Below are 16,248 nucleotides of genomic sequence, written 5' to 3'. Positions count from 1 at the left end.
ACATGTGTAATATGATGATTCATTTAAGGAAGAGTGCATTACATGCTGTAGTTCGGAAAAGCTTTTAGGAGCAGTTGTTTTGTTTTGTGTTAACTTTCTTAAGTGCACTTCTTTTTCCTGCTCCAAATGTGTATTTACACAGCAACTTACAATTCAGATTGCTGGAATCACTTCAGCAAATTGCCTTATACCCAAATAACTCAATTGGCAGTCCAACTACAAGAGTGGAGTGGTATGAAACAAGCACATTATCCAGCACAAACCTTCCTGATAAATGGAGGCAGCAGGAGCATGAAACTTATAATTTATAACCGCCAAACTGCCTTATCAAGCTTGTCACCAAAGCAACTCAGTACATTGTGATTTTTATTTCATGAGCTGTATCGACAAGTTTTTTTTAATTTCGCCTTTTCTCTTTTACTCTGTTTTACAATTTTCATTTACTGTTCAAAAATGGATCCAGCCATTAATTTAGGATTGAGACCAAAGCATGGCTTTTTCTGCTTTCGTTTAAATATTTGAATGAACTCTGACCGTTGATAATTCGAGTTGTATCATTGTTCATTTGTGTTTTATTTCAGCATAAAGCCAAGGTAGAAACTATGACTTTGGATTTATCTTCCCTGCGGAATGTTGAGCAGTTTGCAGAAGCTTACAAGACTAGAAACCTGTAAGTAGACACAAAAAATACCATTTGGGTTAGAAAACATCATGATGTCTTCTGGATTTTTTGTGACTAGAAGGGGCATCGACAGGATATACAGGAAAGAACATTTCTCTTTGGTGGAGGGATTAATGATTGCAGCATAGATTTAAGGTAAGGAACAGGAGGTTTAAAGAGAATGTGAAGAAAGTTTGTTTTGGGTCAGAGGATGATAGGAATCTAGAACTCACACCTGTGTATGTGTAAGAGGCAGAAACCCCCATAACATTTATAAAGTGTTTAAATGTATGCTTGGAGTGCCAAGGGATATAAGGCTCTGGGTCAAGTGCTGAAAGATGAATTTAGAATAGTTTGGCTGGTGCAGATGTGATGGGCCGAAGGACCTTATTTATGCTACAGACCCCTACGAATCTGTGGGCACATCCTAACACCATCCCCCACTTTTGCCTACCAAATTTACTTGGAAATTATTTATTACACTTGGTGAAATAATATTTTTTGTGATGGCACAGCAGCAAATCTTTATTAATAGTAGCAAGCAGTGTTTCCAATTGGTCCTTTAGCTAAGTGTATGTTTATTTCTTCTGTTCACATTTGTTAGGCATGAAGGTTTGCACTGGGCTATTTTTCAGATTATTATCTCATTAGTGGAACTGACTTTACTCAAAACACAAGCATCTGGTTCTACCAGCAACCTGACATGCAGGCACCTGTAGGGTGGGTTCCTCTTCGGAGGGTTGGTGTGGACTTGTTTGGCTGAAGGGCCTGTTTTCACACTGTAGGGATTCTAATTCTATACACCTTGTAGTCTCTGTCGTTAAACTAACCATAGTTAGACATTGACATATTACATATCACATCAGCTAATATAAGAGAGGGAATGTCACATCAGTGGGATGGATGAAGGTTTGCTCTCTGAGCTGGAAGGTTCATTGAAAATCCAGAACCTTAACCTGAGCTAAAAATTTTCTCAAAATTCACTAACATCAGTGAATGTTATTTTCAGGTCGAGCTGAATGCACTTTAATGGGATAGTCCAAGAGATGTTTTGTTTTACTGTTCTGGAATCATTGAGTGGTTACTGCACAGAAGGAGGCCATTTGACTCACCAACTTTCTGCAAGAATGACCTGATAGTCTCACTCTCCCAAGTTTCCCCTTTGCCCTACACATTGCTTCCATTCAAATAGTTAACCAATCCCCTTCTGAAAGCAATGGCTGAACCTACTTCCACAGCACTCTCTGGATGTGTATTATGGACCCAAACTACTTTACGCAAAAAGGCTTCTCCTCATCTCACCTTTGATTCTTTTGTTGTTCACCTTACTTTGGTGCCCTCGGATTCTCGACACTGCATCAGTTTATAAAACCACGATCCCACATATTTTATTCACCACTTTCTCAACTTGCCCTGAGATCTGCATTGATACATGCCCATGAGTCCCCAATCCTTCTGTCCTTACACTCCCTTTAGAATTTTAACCATTAATTTATATAGCTACTCCTCATTTTGTCTGATTAAAATGAATCACTTTGTACTTCTCTGCATTAAAGTTTAGCTGCCATGTATCTACCTATTCCTGTTGAAAACTGTCACTTTTCTTGTCACAATTCAAAATATTTCCAACTTTGGTGTCAACAGCAAACTTTGCAATTGCATGTTAGGTCATTTATGTAGAGTCACAGGGTCATAATGTATGGAAACAGACTCTTTGGTCCAACTGGTCCATGCCAACCACATTTCCCAAACTTAGTGAGTCCACTTGCCTGTGGTTGCCCTCTATCCCTCTGAACCATTCCTATTCATGTACCTGTCCAAATGTCTTATAAACGTTGTAGCTGTACCTGCATTTACCATTTCCTCTGGCAGTTCATTTCATGTACAAACCACCATCTGCGTGAAAAAAGTTACCCTTCGGGTCCCTTTTAAATCTTTCTCCTGTCACCTTCTAGTTTTGAACTCATCCACCCGAGAGAAAAGATCTTTGCTATCCTCCTTTCCTATGCCCCTCATGATTTTATAAACCTCTGTAAGATCACGTCTCAACCTCTTATGCTCCAGTGAACAAGGTCCTAGCCTATCCAGCCTCTCCTTATAACTCAAACCCTTCAATCCCCGGAACATTCTTGTAAATTCTTTTCTGCGTCCTGTCCAATTTAATAATATCTTTCCCATGGCAGGGTGACTGGAACTGTACACAGTAGTCCAAAAGTGGCCTCACCATGATGCCCCAACTCCTATACTCAATAATCTGAGCAATGGAAGCAAACGTGCCAAATGCAGCCTTTACCTGGAATTAAGTGTCTAATGATGACCATGAATCCATTGCCAATTGACAGAAAAACCCACATGGTTCACTAAAGTCCTTTAGTGAAGCAAACTGCCTTCCTTATCTGATCTGACCTATATGTGACGCTAGACCCACAGCAATGTGGTTGGCTCTTAAGTGCCTTCTGGACAATTAGGGATGAGCAGTAAATGCTTCCTAGCCAGCAACACCCTCATCCGTGAATGAATAAAAAAAAACACCCTGTCCATCTGTGATGCAACTTCCAAAGAACGATGTACCTGAACCCCTATGGCCCTTTGTTCGACAATATTACACAGGGCCTCATCATTAACTGTATTGTCTGCCTTTCCATATCTTACCAAAATGCAACACCTTGCATTCATCCAAATTAAACTCCATCTGCCACAGACTATTGGCTCAATTGATGAAGATCCCTTTTTAATCTTAGTTAACCTTCTTCACTGCCCACTGTGCCACCAATTTTGGTGTCATCTGCAAATCTACTAACTATGCTTATAATTTCTCATTCAAATAATTTATATAAATGGCAAGCAACAGTGGACCCAACATTGATTCCTGCGGAACACTGCTGGTAACAAACCTCCAATCCAAGAAAAACAGTTGTTCTCATAGTACCGAGTGGAGTGGATTCCTGCTATGTATCACCCCCTAATCTCTCATTGCTTCTCTCTCAGTTAACTTTGTATCTATGTCATCTCTGTCCCTTTTATTGCATGGACGTTACCTTTTAAGTTTTTAAGTTTCATTTTATCAAATGGCTTCTGAAAATTCAAGTCTGACACAATAATCACAATACCTTCACTAATGTCTCTGATATTTCATCAAAAAAAACTTTGTCAAGAGTTAAATACAAGTTAACTATAAAAATTTTAGTGCTGGCTTTCCTTTTTTTATGCATTTTCATGCTGCCTTCATTCAACATGGAATTAGAAAAAGAGTTGATTTTCTGACACTGACATTCCTAATCCAACAATAAGATTCATTGAGAAAAAAATAATTAATCTCCCCTGATGTTGTAACATGCTTATCTGGTTGGTAACGACTCTACTGACAAGGGAGAGATGGAGTTTGATTCCTCATATTTGTTGTTCTAACCTGTGCCTACTGGATGGCATATTGAGCCATAGTTGGTTTCAATTCCTGTGGGTGAGGAAGGGAATAATCACTGAGGACGTAACCTTGGCTCATTCTACCTGCACAATTTGGAGCCAGAATAGGCTTGTTTTCAAAGCTTCTGTGGTTGGTTAGTTGGTTAGCACTTGAGCTTAAAGTTTTCCTAAATAAAAAACTGCATACTTTAGTCAGGTCCTTTTGAGGTAGCTGAACGCATGGAATCAAGTTCCATCAAGGAGCTAACAACTCAAGGGTTCGGGTAGAAATTTGCACTGAACGTAAAGGAAAATTAAGCAATAAATAAAGAATTCTGTAGCCAGGCTTCCCTCCTCAATTAACTCCTGTCTAACAATCCAACACGTTAGTGTTACTGAAAGGCTGCAGTGAAGAGTGCAGCAACAACCCAGTGTTTGACTCTGAAGTTGTATTCATTTGTTCCTGCTTTAATAAATATTTGTATGCATGCCCAGTGGAATGGGGATGGATGAATGGTTTGCAATAAAATAAAGCATGATATGATGGGCCCATGTCACTCAGTGATCAGGAACTATGGTCCCAAACATGTACAGTTGATATTTAGTTAAACCAACATTCAAAGGTTGTGTGCCTGACTTGTCCGCAAAAGGAAATTAGAACAAAAGAATTTTTATTTGGGATTAAAAGAACATTTAAAATATACGCAAGCACTCATAACACTAAAATACTCACATTAAACAACCTCTTTTCAAATGAGCACAGTGTAGAACTCAAATGTGTGCATTGTATGTCTGAGATTAAAGTCTAAGCATTGTACTAAGATTATGGAATAATCCTAAAATGGAGTAAAAGTAGGAATAAGTAATGGAGGAGTGAATGTAAGTTTGCTCACTGAGCTACAAGGTTCGTTTTCGGACTTTTTGTCACTATACTAGGTAACTTCATCAGTGAGCCTGTTTAAGTGCTGGTGTTCTGTCCTGCTTTCTATTTATGTGTCTTGGTCTGTTAAGGTGGGTGATATCATTTCCGGTTCTTTTTCTCAGAAGTCCAAATTGATGTGTTTTTTGATGGCGTTCTGGTCAGAATGCCAGGCCTCTCGGAATTCTTGTATGTGTCTATATTTAGCTTGCCTCAGGATGGATGTGTTGTCCCAGTCAATGTGGTGTCCTTCTTTGTCTGGATGTAAGGATACTAGTGACAGTGGGTCATGTCTTTCGGTGGCTAGTTGGTGTTCATGTTTCCTAGTGGCAAGTTTTCTGCCACCAGGCAGATATAGTGTTTATTACAGACCTGGAATGGTATTTTGTAAATGACATTTGTCTTGCTGGTTGTTTCTATTGAATCCTTTAGGTTCATTAGTCACTGTTTAAGTATGAAGGTAGGTTTGTTGGCTACTGTAATGTCAAGGGGTCTGAGTAGTCTGGAACTCTTTTCAGAGATGTCTTTGATGTAAGGTAATGTGGCTAGAGGTTCTGGGCACATTGTATCTGCTTGTTTGGGTTTGTTGTTGAGAATTCGGCTGACTGCAGCAAAGCCATGTCAAATTGTTAATGTGTCACTCTAATATAGAGATATTGAGAGAAGAAATAGGCAATGGTCAATATTGCGGATGTGATGTGAGTTCGTCCATTGTTGTTCTCCATGCCAAGCTTCTTTTTTCCTCATAATTTATTAACATTGAGGAAGAAAATGGAATCACATCTTTGTTGTTTTAATACCAAGATTTTGTTGCCCTGAAGAAAACCTAAAACTGTTTAGTTTTATTCCCCAAATGCATATTGCAGCAGTGACAGTCAGAGAGACAAACTTGAATTATGATTCTGTATTTAAGTCAGTAACAAAAATTGGAAGATGTATTAACAACCATACACATAGCGGTGCAGCTTCATCCAGCTAAAACTGCTATGTGCTATTTGTTGAATTGAATTAACTCCATAGCTGATCTGAGCTGAGAATGTATTGATAGGATTTCCTATCTCTGATACCTCGTGAATAAATACAGCACGCTATTTGTCACACAGTATTTGTCTTGTAAAGAAGTTATAATTTCCCTTTGGTGTTCTCGTACATTGCTCATGAACTTGCAGAAGAAAGCTATCATGTAAAACACTATCTAGAATGAATGAAGTATTAGGGTGCATTACCTTATAAGACAGTGTGTCTGGTTTTGTTTTTTCACAGGGTCTAGGTCAGCCCTCACTTAGAGTACATCCTTAGTTTTGGTATTCCTGCAAGTCAAATGGTATTGAATCTTGGCAAACGCGATAGCTGATGAGTTAATTTCCAATTTGAAATGTCTCAGTTACCAAGATGGTCTTGTAGAGGTGGAGCTGTACACTTGAGATAAATGGAGACTTAGGGGTGACCTGATTAACGTTTATGCGATGATGAAGGAAGTATCTTTGGTTCCTGTTAACATTTAATTCTAATTTAATAAAATCTTAGATTTGTTACAGTGCAGACAGAGGCCATTCAGCCCAACAATATCTCATACATCTACCCACAATCTATCCAATATGCTGGCTGTCCCAACATTTTAACTTTGTACCAATCTCCTGCCTTCCCCATAACCCTGTCCATTATTTATATTCACAAAGTTATCCAGGTCTTCTTAAATGCTTCAGTTGAACCACCACCACCACCAAATTTCTACAAGTCTCATTTCTGATAAGGGTTTTTGCCCAAAAGGTCAATTCTCCTGCTCCTCAGATGCTACCTGACCTGCTGTGCTTTTCCAACTCCCCACTCTTGGCTCTGATCTCCAGCATCTGCATTCCTCACTTTTTCCATACAGTGCATCCTACAGCTTGACTACTCACTGTGTGAAAAGATATTTTCTCCTCACATATTGCCTGCTTCTTTTGCAAAACACTTTAAAATTGTTACCTTTCATTCTTTATTCATTTAAAGGTGTGAACAGTTTCTCCCTATCTGCTCTGTACAGAGCCCTCATGATTTTGAAATCTTGAATGAAATTTCCTCCTATCCTTCTCCTCTCCAAAGAAAATCTGCAAGTGCCAATTTCTCCAATAGGTTGTAGGGTAACAATTTTAAATTGTAGTAGATAAGATCTTGAATAAATGCCGTGAGGTGGTTCTTTTCCTGGGGAATGGTTTTTCACTAGAACAGACATTATACTTGTACAAGCTGGACCTGATCTGGCTGGTCTGAAGGTTACCTTGTACAAACATAGGTGTTCAATGCAATTATCAGGACCAGAATGATCTCCTGGACTAGCTGAGATCGGGAGGTTAAAGAGGACTTTCTCTTTTTTTATTTCTCTCCTCTTATTGTCCTGGGTTTTTCATCTGTTTTTGCTTCTCCCATGAGATGACATTATTTTGGGTGGGGAAAGTGAAATGTATATGTTGCGTCTTACCAGACGCCTGTCCTAATAACAGAATGATAATAACAGATGCTGAAAAGCAGTTGCTCGTTGTAAGAAAGTTCAAGGAAAGAGGAAAATGGGGTGAGAAAAGCGCTAACCTGTCATGTATTCCACGGTATCTGGATAGTCAAAAGCATTATCTAGCACATCAGAGTTGAAATGTGGGGAAACATAGCCCCCATGCGATCTGTTTCAATGATGTTGACTTAAGCACTGTTATTATGCAAAAGAGCTCCTTTGTTCTTCTTCGAACAGTGCATGGGATCTTTTAAATTAAATAAAATTGCAGGCAGTATCTCAATTTAACTTCTCATCTCAAATTCGGCACCTCTGCCAGTGCAGGATTTTTTCAGTATTGTGATTTTCAGCGTAAATTCTGTTTTGGAGTTTTTGGAGTGAGTATTGAACTTAAAAGCCTTCTGACGTAGAGGTGAAAGTGCTGCTACATCATCCATGCCTTGACTTTTGACCAAGAAAAGGAATCAAACACAACTAAAAATTTCAGTTCACTCCCACCATTTACAATTTATGAAACCTATAATTCTTCAGAATGATACAGTTTTTAATAATTTGTGCACTGAATATGTCCTGACTCATGCCAACAGACAAGATATATTAGAATGTTTAAGTACCTTTGCATAAATAGACTCGGTTACAATTTTTTTAATATCTTCAGATTGTGTTGATGATTTAAATGAGTTGCCACAGAAAGATTTAAAAATTACTTATTTGAATCCTCAGATTGTTGTAAGATTTATGAATCAAGCAGAACAGTTCTTGGCTGGTTAGTTTATCAGGATATAACTCTTAATACAACTCCACCTCTGGTCCACCTGTCTTTGAACATAATGCACTTTGATAATGTACAGCTTCTGTAAACGACACTTGCTTATTGATAGTTTGTTTACCAACAGAATACTTAAATCAACATTTTGACATGGTTTTCCATGAAATTTGCTGAATTTCAAATTTGTGTATCAAGGAATTTTAAGCATAAGTTACAACTAACATAAATCAGGTTTCCATAATCCACAAAACTGGTTACTGCCATTTGCTCATATTTGAGGAGGGACTTCAAATAATGCTCGTTCTAGTTGCTAAAGCACAAGTAAGCATTTTTAGAACTTAAAAATTGTGAATCAATAGCATTTCAATGTGATATAAAATTAAAATACTGGTGATTGAGTAGACTCTGCTAAAATTGCATTTTTTTTAACATTTTCTATTCTCTCAATAAAACTGCATCCTCGTATTCTTAAATATATCAATTGATATACTTCAATGCAAGGAAGTAAAATTGTTTGTTTCACTATCTAAAGGCATTGTTTCATGGAAGTTTTAAGTTCATAATTATCAAAAGGGTATTGAACAGTACTTTGGACCAAAACATCACTCTTGGAAGCCTACACAATTTGGAACAAGATTTACACCTTCTTTGTACCCAGAAGGGTAACTTGATCCCATTATCCCCATTCTCCTTCTACCTGCATGTTGCAAATCCTCACTATAAAACCTTTTTAAGCGGCTCCAGTAGTTTATGCTGACAATAAAGTTGGGCCTTGAAGTAGGCATTTTGTTTTACTGTTACTACAGTAACAAATGCACAACAACCTTCTGCGAAATATTGGATTGTTAAGAGATTGCGCAACTGTATATGATATTTTAGATGTAAAATGCATTATTCTAAACCTGATTATTTTTGTGCACTCTGTTTATGATATTTTTCTGTATGGGCACTTGCCATGAAAAGTTAATATAATTAGTTGTATTATTTGATATTCCTACAAGGAATTATGTTTTAAGCAAAATGCAGTGCAACAGGTTATTGAGTTACTGTGGCCTATTAAAGTAATGTAATAAAATTACATATATTAAACAGCAGCTCTGTGGGTAATACCTAAAGGACAGTACACATGGCACAATCATTTGTCTGAAAGTGGTCCTGACAGAGAAATAAACCACTGCTCCTCTATTCACACATGTAGTATAAAAATAATTTTCTTAATACTTTGTACAATAAAGTGACATATGACCTTTGCTTGTAATTTTAAAAAAGTCTATAAAGTATCTATAACTGTCAGAGGACTAAATGAAGTGGAAGCTAGATTTTGAAAGAAATAATTATGTTTTACAGGATTTATTGTGACCCATTAAGAAATGGATAGAGAGGTAAAAAACTTATTAAATTGAATATTCACAGTGGGCTTCTAAAGTTAAAGGTTGGAGCATGCAGTAGTTGGTATAACTCCAGGCACCACTTTCTGCTTAGCATTACCATGTGCTCCAGCAGTAATCATTTTCTAAAGGCTCAACCATTTCGCTGAAGGAAGCTGGAGCTTAGGAATGTGCAGTTAATACCTTGGTGGAAGGACTAGTGATCTTCGGAGTTTGCCAGTTACCGGGGCACTGATGGACTGAAGGGGTAAAATGTTGAGTTATTAGTTGTGAAAGGCTTATTTGAATGTCTTCAGTGCACCTTATGTTTTCCTGTTTAAACAAATGCTAATTTTGTTCAAATTTTTCTGATAGAAGTTTGGAATTTTTCTTGCAGAATGAACAGTTCCAAAATATTTCCAAGTTCCGAACATTTAACTCACCTTGAGGTTAATAATTAACTAACGCATGCAAGTGTGCGATATATGGGTCTCTCTGCTGCTTGTTGAAAATATGGAATTATGTTGGTCATGTTTATTTTCTCTACATGACCAACTGCCTATTGTACAAGTGATGGAAGTTAAGATGGTTGTGATCCTGGAAGACTAATGAACCAAATCAACATCCAGTCACTGGTGGCTGGAAATCCTGTGTCTGTCCCTTTCACGTTCCAGTGTTTTGCCACTGCTAGGATACTGATGTTGTGTCACTCCTGTGGTTAAACAGGCTTGGCCATCACATTTCATGTTGCCATGTGCTGTGTCAAATCTAGTCCAAACTTTGAAATCAGGAATTCCATCAGAATATGTTCTCTTTATACTCACAACATACATGGTTTTAGAAGTTCATTTACAATGTTTTATATTCCTTGTTGGTGATACTTTCCTGTCTAGTATGAGCAAAAGATGAATGGTTTCAAATAGGCTAGAATGTGGATTGACCTTAGAATCTCGTGCATATGAATTTTCAGAAGAAAACATCAGTGAACAACACCACAACAGTTTTCTGCACAAAATTGTGGTTCATAGTATTTGGATAGTATTAACATGGATTAAGGATTGGTTACTGGACAGAAAACAGAATGAAATAACTTTAGGTTGGAGGCAATAATTAAGTGGAACTATAACTCATCCCAAGGATTGATGAGAAAGGAAATTCAAATAGGTCATAAAGAAATATAGACTGGCCAACTGTGTGGACAAAAGTATTGTCGATGGAATACAACATGGGGAAGTGTGAATTCATCAACTTTGGAAGGAGAAATAGAAAGAAGAAAAATGTTCGAATTGTAAGAAACTGGGAAATGTTAGTATTCAGAAGTACTTGAGTGGCTTTGTACATGAATTACTGAAAAGTAATGTCAATGTGCAAAAAAATGGAATGATCTGCTTTTTGCAAAAGTATTGGAACACAACAGGAAAGAAACCTGAGTAGAATTATGTTGGATCTTAGTAGGACCACATCAAGTGTACCATGTAGTTTGACCTCCATATTATACAATGGATAACTAATGAAAGTTCATAGACTGACTTCTAGACTGAGGGAATTGTACTGTTTGACAAGATTCAGTAGAATGGAACTATATTCCAAAGACTTTAAAAGAATGAGAGTTGACAGATGATTTCTTTGGAATTCTGAAGGGTTCTTCCTGGGTAGATACAGACAGTAGTACTTCTCCTCCACACCATTGGGAATCTAGAACTCAGAATAAGACCAGAATAAGATTGAAATGAGGAGGCATGTCTTTATTCTGCATGATGAACCTTTGGAATTTCATATTCTAGAGAGATATAAATAGTCAGCTGCAGAGTCCCTACCTGTGGACGAGGAGGTCAAGATTCAAATCCCACCTGCTACAGGGGTGCATTATAACATCTCTGACCAGGATGGTTGGAAAATATCTATAATATTTTTGGAATGAAGCTTTATATGTACAAAAAGTAAAAGGTATCATGTGAATTGTTCTGAAGTCTCCCTGACAGTAATTCTGAGTGAAGTGATTGTTAAGAGATCAAAGGAAAGTTTAGATTGAAAACACTGGGTATTTACAAATGAAGATAATGCGAACAGTTTCTATGTTTCCAATGATCAATCTGAGTCTCCCAAAATCCCAGGACTTACTGGGGTTGTAACAGTTATGCCATAAATAGTCTCTTTACTTCTAGGAATAGAGAGAGTTATGGCTAAGAAGAGCTAACGAGCATTTCTACAGAGATATAAGGTTAAAATGTTTCATGGGGAATTGGCAAGTGCACATTATTTTGAGCTCAAGTTACAAAATTTGTGATAACTCAATGAATATGACAGAGACAGCAGTGATTTGTGTAGACAGGCAGGAGAGAAGAGGTCGTTTGACATGGTCAACTGCTGCACCTGGATGTAGTGGGGTGATGCTGTCCAGTTAAAGAGATGCGTCCTGCAGCCATTAAAGGATTCTGAGAGATGGAACTAGCTTTACTGCTTTTGTTGGATTTAAGAAATTTTCCAGCACACCTCCTGGAGATTGACATTTTAAGTTATTACTTAGTGGAACGTAGAGATGGAAACCCATTTGAAACTGAGAACAGAATCCCTGCAGTGTGGAAACAGATCACTCAGCCCAACAAGTCCACACTGGCCCTCTAAAGAGTATCCCACCCAGACCAATCCCCACCCTTTCCCTGTAATCCATGGCTGACACATGTAACCTACACATCCCTGAACCCTATGGAGCAATCCATCTAACTTGCACATCTTTGGATTGTGGGAGGAAACTGGAGCACCCAGAGGAAACCCACGCAGACACTGGGAGAATGTGCAAACTCCCCACAGACAGTTGCCCGAAGCTGGAGTGGGAATTGTGAGACAGCAGTGCTAACCACTGAGCACTTGCTACTGAAGTATGAAAAAGAATGTGTCACTTTTTGTGGTTTTAAATTATAACGTGCTTAAGAAAAAGTGTTAATTCATTGGTGGTTTTTGTCATTTGTTACAGTAAAAGTTTTAAAATGTGAAATTTTGTCATTCTTTTAGCTAATAACTGACAGTTTGAATATCTTTAAAAGTGTTTTCGCTCTTTTGAGATGGTAACAAAAGATTGAAAGATACTTTACTGCTAAAGGAATTAAGGGAGAATGTGACAGTTCTCCAAGGTGACGTTGAGGCAGATCAGTCATGATATGTTGAATGACTGAACAGACTTCAAGGCTGAATGAAATAATGAGACTCCGATTTCCTACTTTATTATAGCACCAAATTCTACATTGTCACCACCTCCCATTTTCCGCCCTGTATAAGTATAACCCCTAGTTATCTCATGTTTGTATCCTTCGCTGCTGTCATTCTTGCATTGCTTTTTATTATTGTCCATCATACAACCCAATGGGAAGTATGCATACCTCCAATGTTGGCTTCTTGATGCCTGTCCCTTTGTCCTACCTTTTAATAGTCAGACCACCAACCATTGAGACACTAAACTCTGCAATGTCTTCCCAAAACCACACTACTCTCACCCTCCTTCTTTCCTTGTAAAATGCTTAGTTTATTCCACTTTGGCCAAATTTTGGTTACCTCTCCTAATATCTACTACTTTGACTTGGTGTGTTACCTGTACTGCTTAATGTATGCTCCTGTGACCACCTTGAGAAGTCTTTCTCCAAATGCAAGTTGTTATTGTTCCTATTTGAAATGCATACTGTGTCACTCAACTTCATGCTGTTTGTTTATAATTCTCCCTGAAATGGCCATTCTCCATGTGTGATAGGAGATGCTAATGTACAAATATAATGAACATGATTAAGCTGTCCCATAACAGGACATTGTACTGAAGCATTATTAGCCAAATGCTCTTGACACCCCAAGTTCATGTAATCTTCTGGTAAGAGAATAAAACTTCAGAAATTATGGCCTAGTGCTGCATTGAGTTTTGTGCAGTGAACGTCTGGAAAAGTATATTGACCTTTGAAAAAGAATAAAGCATTTTTACCAGATTTATACTAGAATTAAACTTTGAGGGCTAGTCTCATAAACCTGGCTGGAATTCCTTTGAATTTAGAAGATAATGAGATGATCTGTGGGACATTACAAAGTCAAAGGTCACATGACATCAGGTTATAGTTCAACAGGTTTATTTAAAATCACAAACTTTCAGAGCAGTGCTCCTCCATCAGGTTCCTATGAAGGAGCAGCACTCTGAAAGTGTGTTTCAACACTGTCACCTCCAGAACATTTTCAAGGGTTTTAATAGCTGAGATACATGAGAACTGTATCCAGTGTGGTAGAAACCAAAACAAGAGGGCATTGTTTTAAAATTAGAGAGGTTTAATGAAGAATTTAATTGGGAAGCATATCCTGAAAGACAAAATAGGGAACTATATCTTTCAAAAAGCAATTGATGGCTGAGTGAGTTGGAAGTTTCAAAATTAAGATTGATAGGTTTGTACCAATCAAGTGTAACAAGGGACAATGAAAAAAATATGTGTAAGTGGAGTTGAGCTACAACTCAGCTGTGATCAGATTAAAGAACAAAACAGGCTTGAGGGGCTTAGTAGTCATGGTATATACCTATGATCCTGTTTCATGCCCTTTGAATGTTTACATGTGCTGACATTTTTGCAAACAAGTTCTTGCAGTGGTCAATACTACAATGTAAAAGAAAAGCTTTCTGAATAGCTATCACAAATGGAATCTTCAGCTGTGGTGGGTGAGTCATAGAGTCATACAGCCTTGGATCTCACCAGTCCATGCTGACTGTAATCGCAAACTAAACTAATCCCTTGCTTGCGCCTGACCCATGTCCCTCCAAACATTTCTTATTCATATACTTATCAAATGTCTTTTAAACATTGTAACTGTATCTTCATGCAACACTTCCTCTGGAAGTTCATTCCACACATTGAAAATTGCCCTTCACATCTTTTTTAAATCTTTCTCCTCTCACCTTAAAAATATCATGCCCCTTAGTCTTGAAGTCCCCTGGCCTAGGAAGAGGAACTTGCCTTCACCTCACCATACCTGAAGTGGGAATTGACCTGGGGCATGCTGACATGGGGCACACAGACACAAGATGACATCTGAGCCATAAGTTAGTCACTTTACACACAAGATGGCCACTGAGCCATTACATGGAAAAGTACAGTGAAGAATACACAGATACTGCCCGAGACCAGCAGGATACCAGCACAATAGACACAGAACATTGGGTAGGGGAGAGAATATGCATCAGTAATGTCTACTGCCCACCGAAGTGTCTGAGTCCAGCCACCACCTTCAATAGAAATGTTAACTACTGAGACTGCTTGTATATAAGTGTTAATACCTTAGATTTGCAGTAATGGAAAATGATCTTCCTTCTCAGGAAGAATGATCACGATCAATTACTGCAGCAATGGACTTCTGCGTAGCTGCTGAAACTGACATTGACTGTAATGTTTTGTGTACACAAACCATGCTGCAAAAACAAAGACTCCATATCTGGACCATTATACCATGAAATGTATAAAATATCGTGACATGTGCTCCGAGGGTGAGAGAATGCTCGCAGCTGACAGCCATGCCGCCAGATGTGTCTCTCTCCCCTTGGAGCTCCGGTTTCTTTGTACAATAAGCCCTGTCGCTGAATCGCAATTCTGATTCCGAGACTGGTGATTTTCCCCACAACAATACCTGTCATAATTTTATAAATCTCTATAAGGTCAACCCTCAACCTCGAAGGCTCAAGTGAGAAAAGGTCCCAGCTTATCCAACCTCTCCCCATATCCCAAACCTTCCAATCCTTGCAACATCACTTTGAGCGAGGAAAAGCAAGTACAATTGAACCTGATTCTGCACACGTTAATGCACACTTCACCATGAATTGCTGGGTAGCCACTAAGAGTGCAAAGCTCAGTTGTGTCCCATTTCTTTTCACACCTTAAAGGAGTTAGTGATGGTGTCTGTCGATTGCGTTTCACTGTCACACCTGAAAATAAAGGCTTAATACTTAGAATAGTTTCTCTTGTCATATTTGCAGATAAGGCTTGGGGACAAACGCAATAGTTTGTTAAGAAATAATGTTGCATCTTATTCTTAAAACAAGTTTTTACATTGCCCAGCTTACATGATTAATCCTTTATGAAAAATGTGTTGCTTTATTTATACAGCTGGTTTTAATATGCTCCCTCAGAATTATTGTATTAGCAAGTTCCTGGGGTTTCAGAGCCAAGTAGTAAGGGGAAAAAGAGATCTTGCTTTGACAGAAATATGGGGTGACTTTTCAATCTTTGATGAAAGAAATACGTTCTGTCCAAAACAGGCTTTTATTACATGAGGTGAGATCTCTCATTTGCTTCATGCTGAATGTCATCTGAAACTTCAGTCTTGGTTTCCTCTCATGAAGCCTTTTTTTTATTAGGCTGTGTTACTGTAGAATAAAATCCACTTTATCCATAAAAGGCACATTGAGTAACATTACTTTGAAGTAAGAGTTGTGGCCCATTCTGCAAGATTTTTGGAGCATAGAAGAAGTAATGAAATTTTGATTATGTACAGCTCCATTGCACCATCCAAAATAACCCTCCCTTGGTAGCTGGAGATAGGAATGAGGTTGTAGATTGTGCTCTGAAATTCTCAATCACCAAATTGCTGTGCCAAACATAACCAGAAATGAAAGATATTCAATGCAGT

The 16,248-nt window shown here is 38.1% G+C and overlaps 1 protein-coding gene across 3 annotated transcripts in view; it reads left to right on the top strand.

Moving 5' to 3' along the window:
- Window positions 1–16,248, top strand: part of wwox (WW domain containing oxidoreductase) — a 947,793-nt gene that overhangs the window by 288,348 nt on the left and 643,197 nt on the right. For all 3 annotated transcript variants that reach the window (XM_060837945.1, XM_060837947.1, XM_060837946.1), the window contains exon 6: window positions 582–670. In XM_060837945.1, coding sequence (XP_060693928.1) covers window positions 582–670 — 89 coding nt within the window. The remainder of the gene's footprint in view (window positions 1–581; window positions 671–16,248) is intronic.

The sequence above is a fragment of the Hemiscyllium ocellatum genome, chromosome 17, assembly GCF_020745735.1.
Source record: "Hemiscyllium ocellatum isolate sHemOce1 chromosome 17, sHemOce1.pat.X.cur, whole genome shotgun sequence".
Lineage (NCBI taxonomy): Eukaryota > Metazoa > Chordata > Chondrichthyes > Orectolobiformes > Hemiscylliidae > Hemiscyllium > Hemiscyllium ocellatum.
This window is presented reverse-complemented; position numbering and strand designations above follow the sequence as displayed.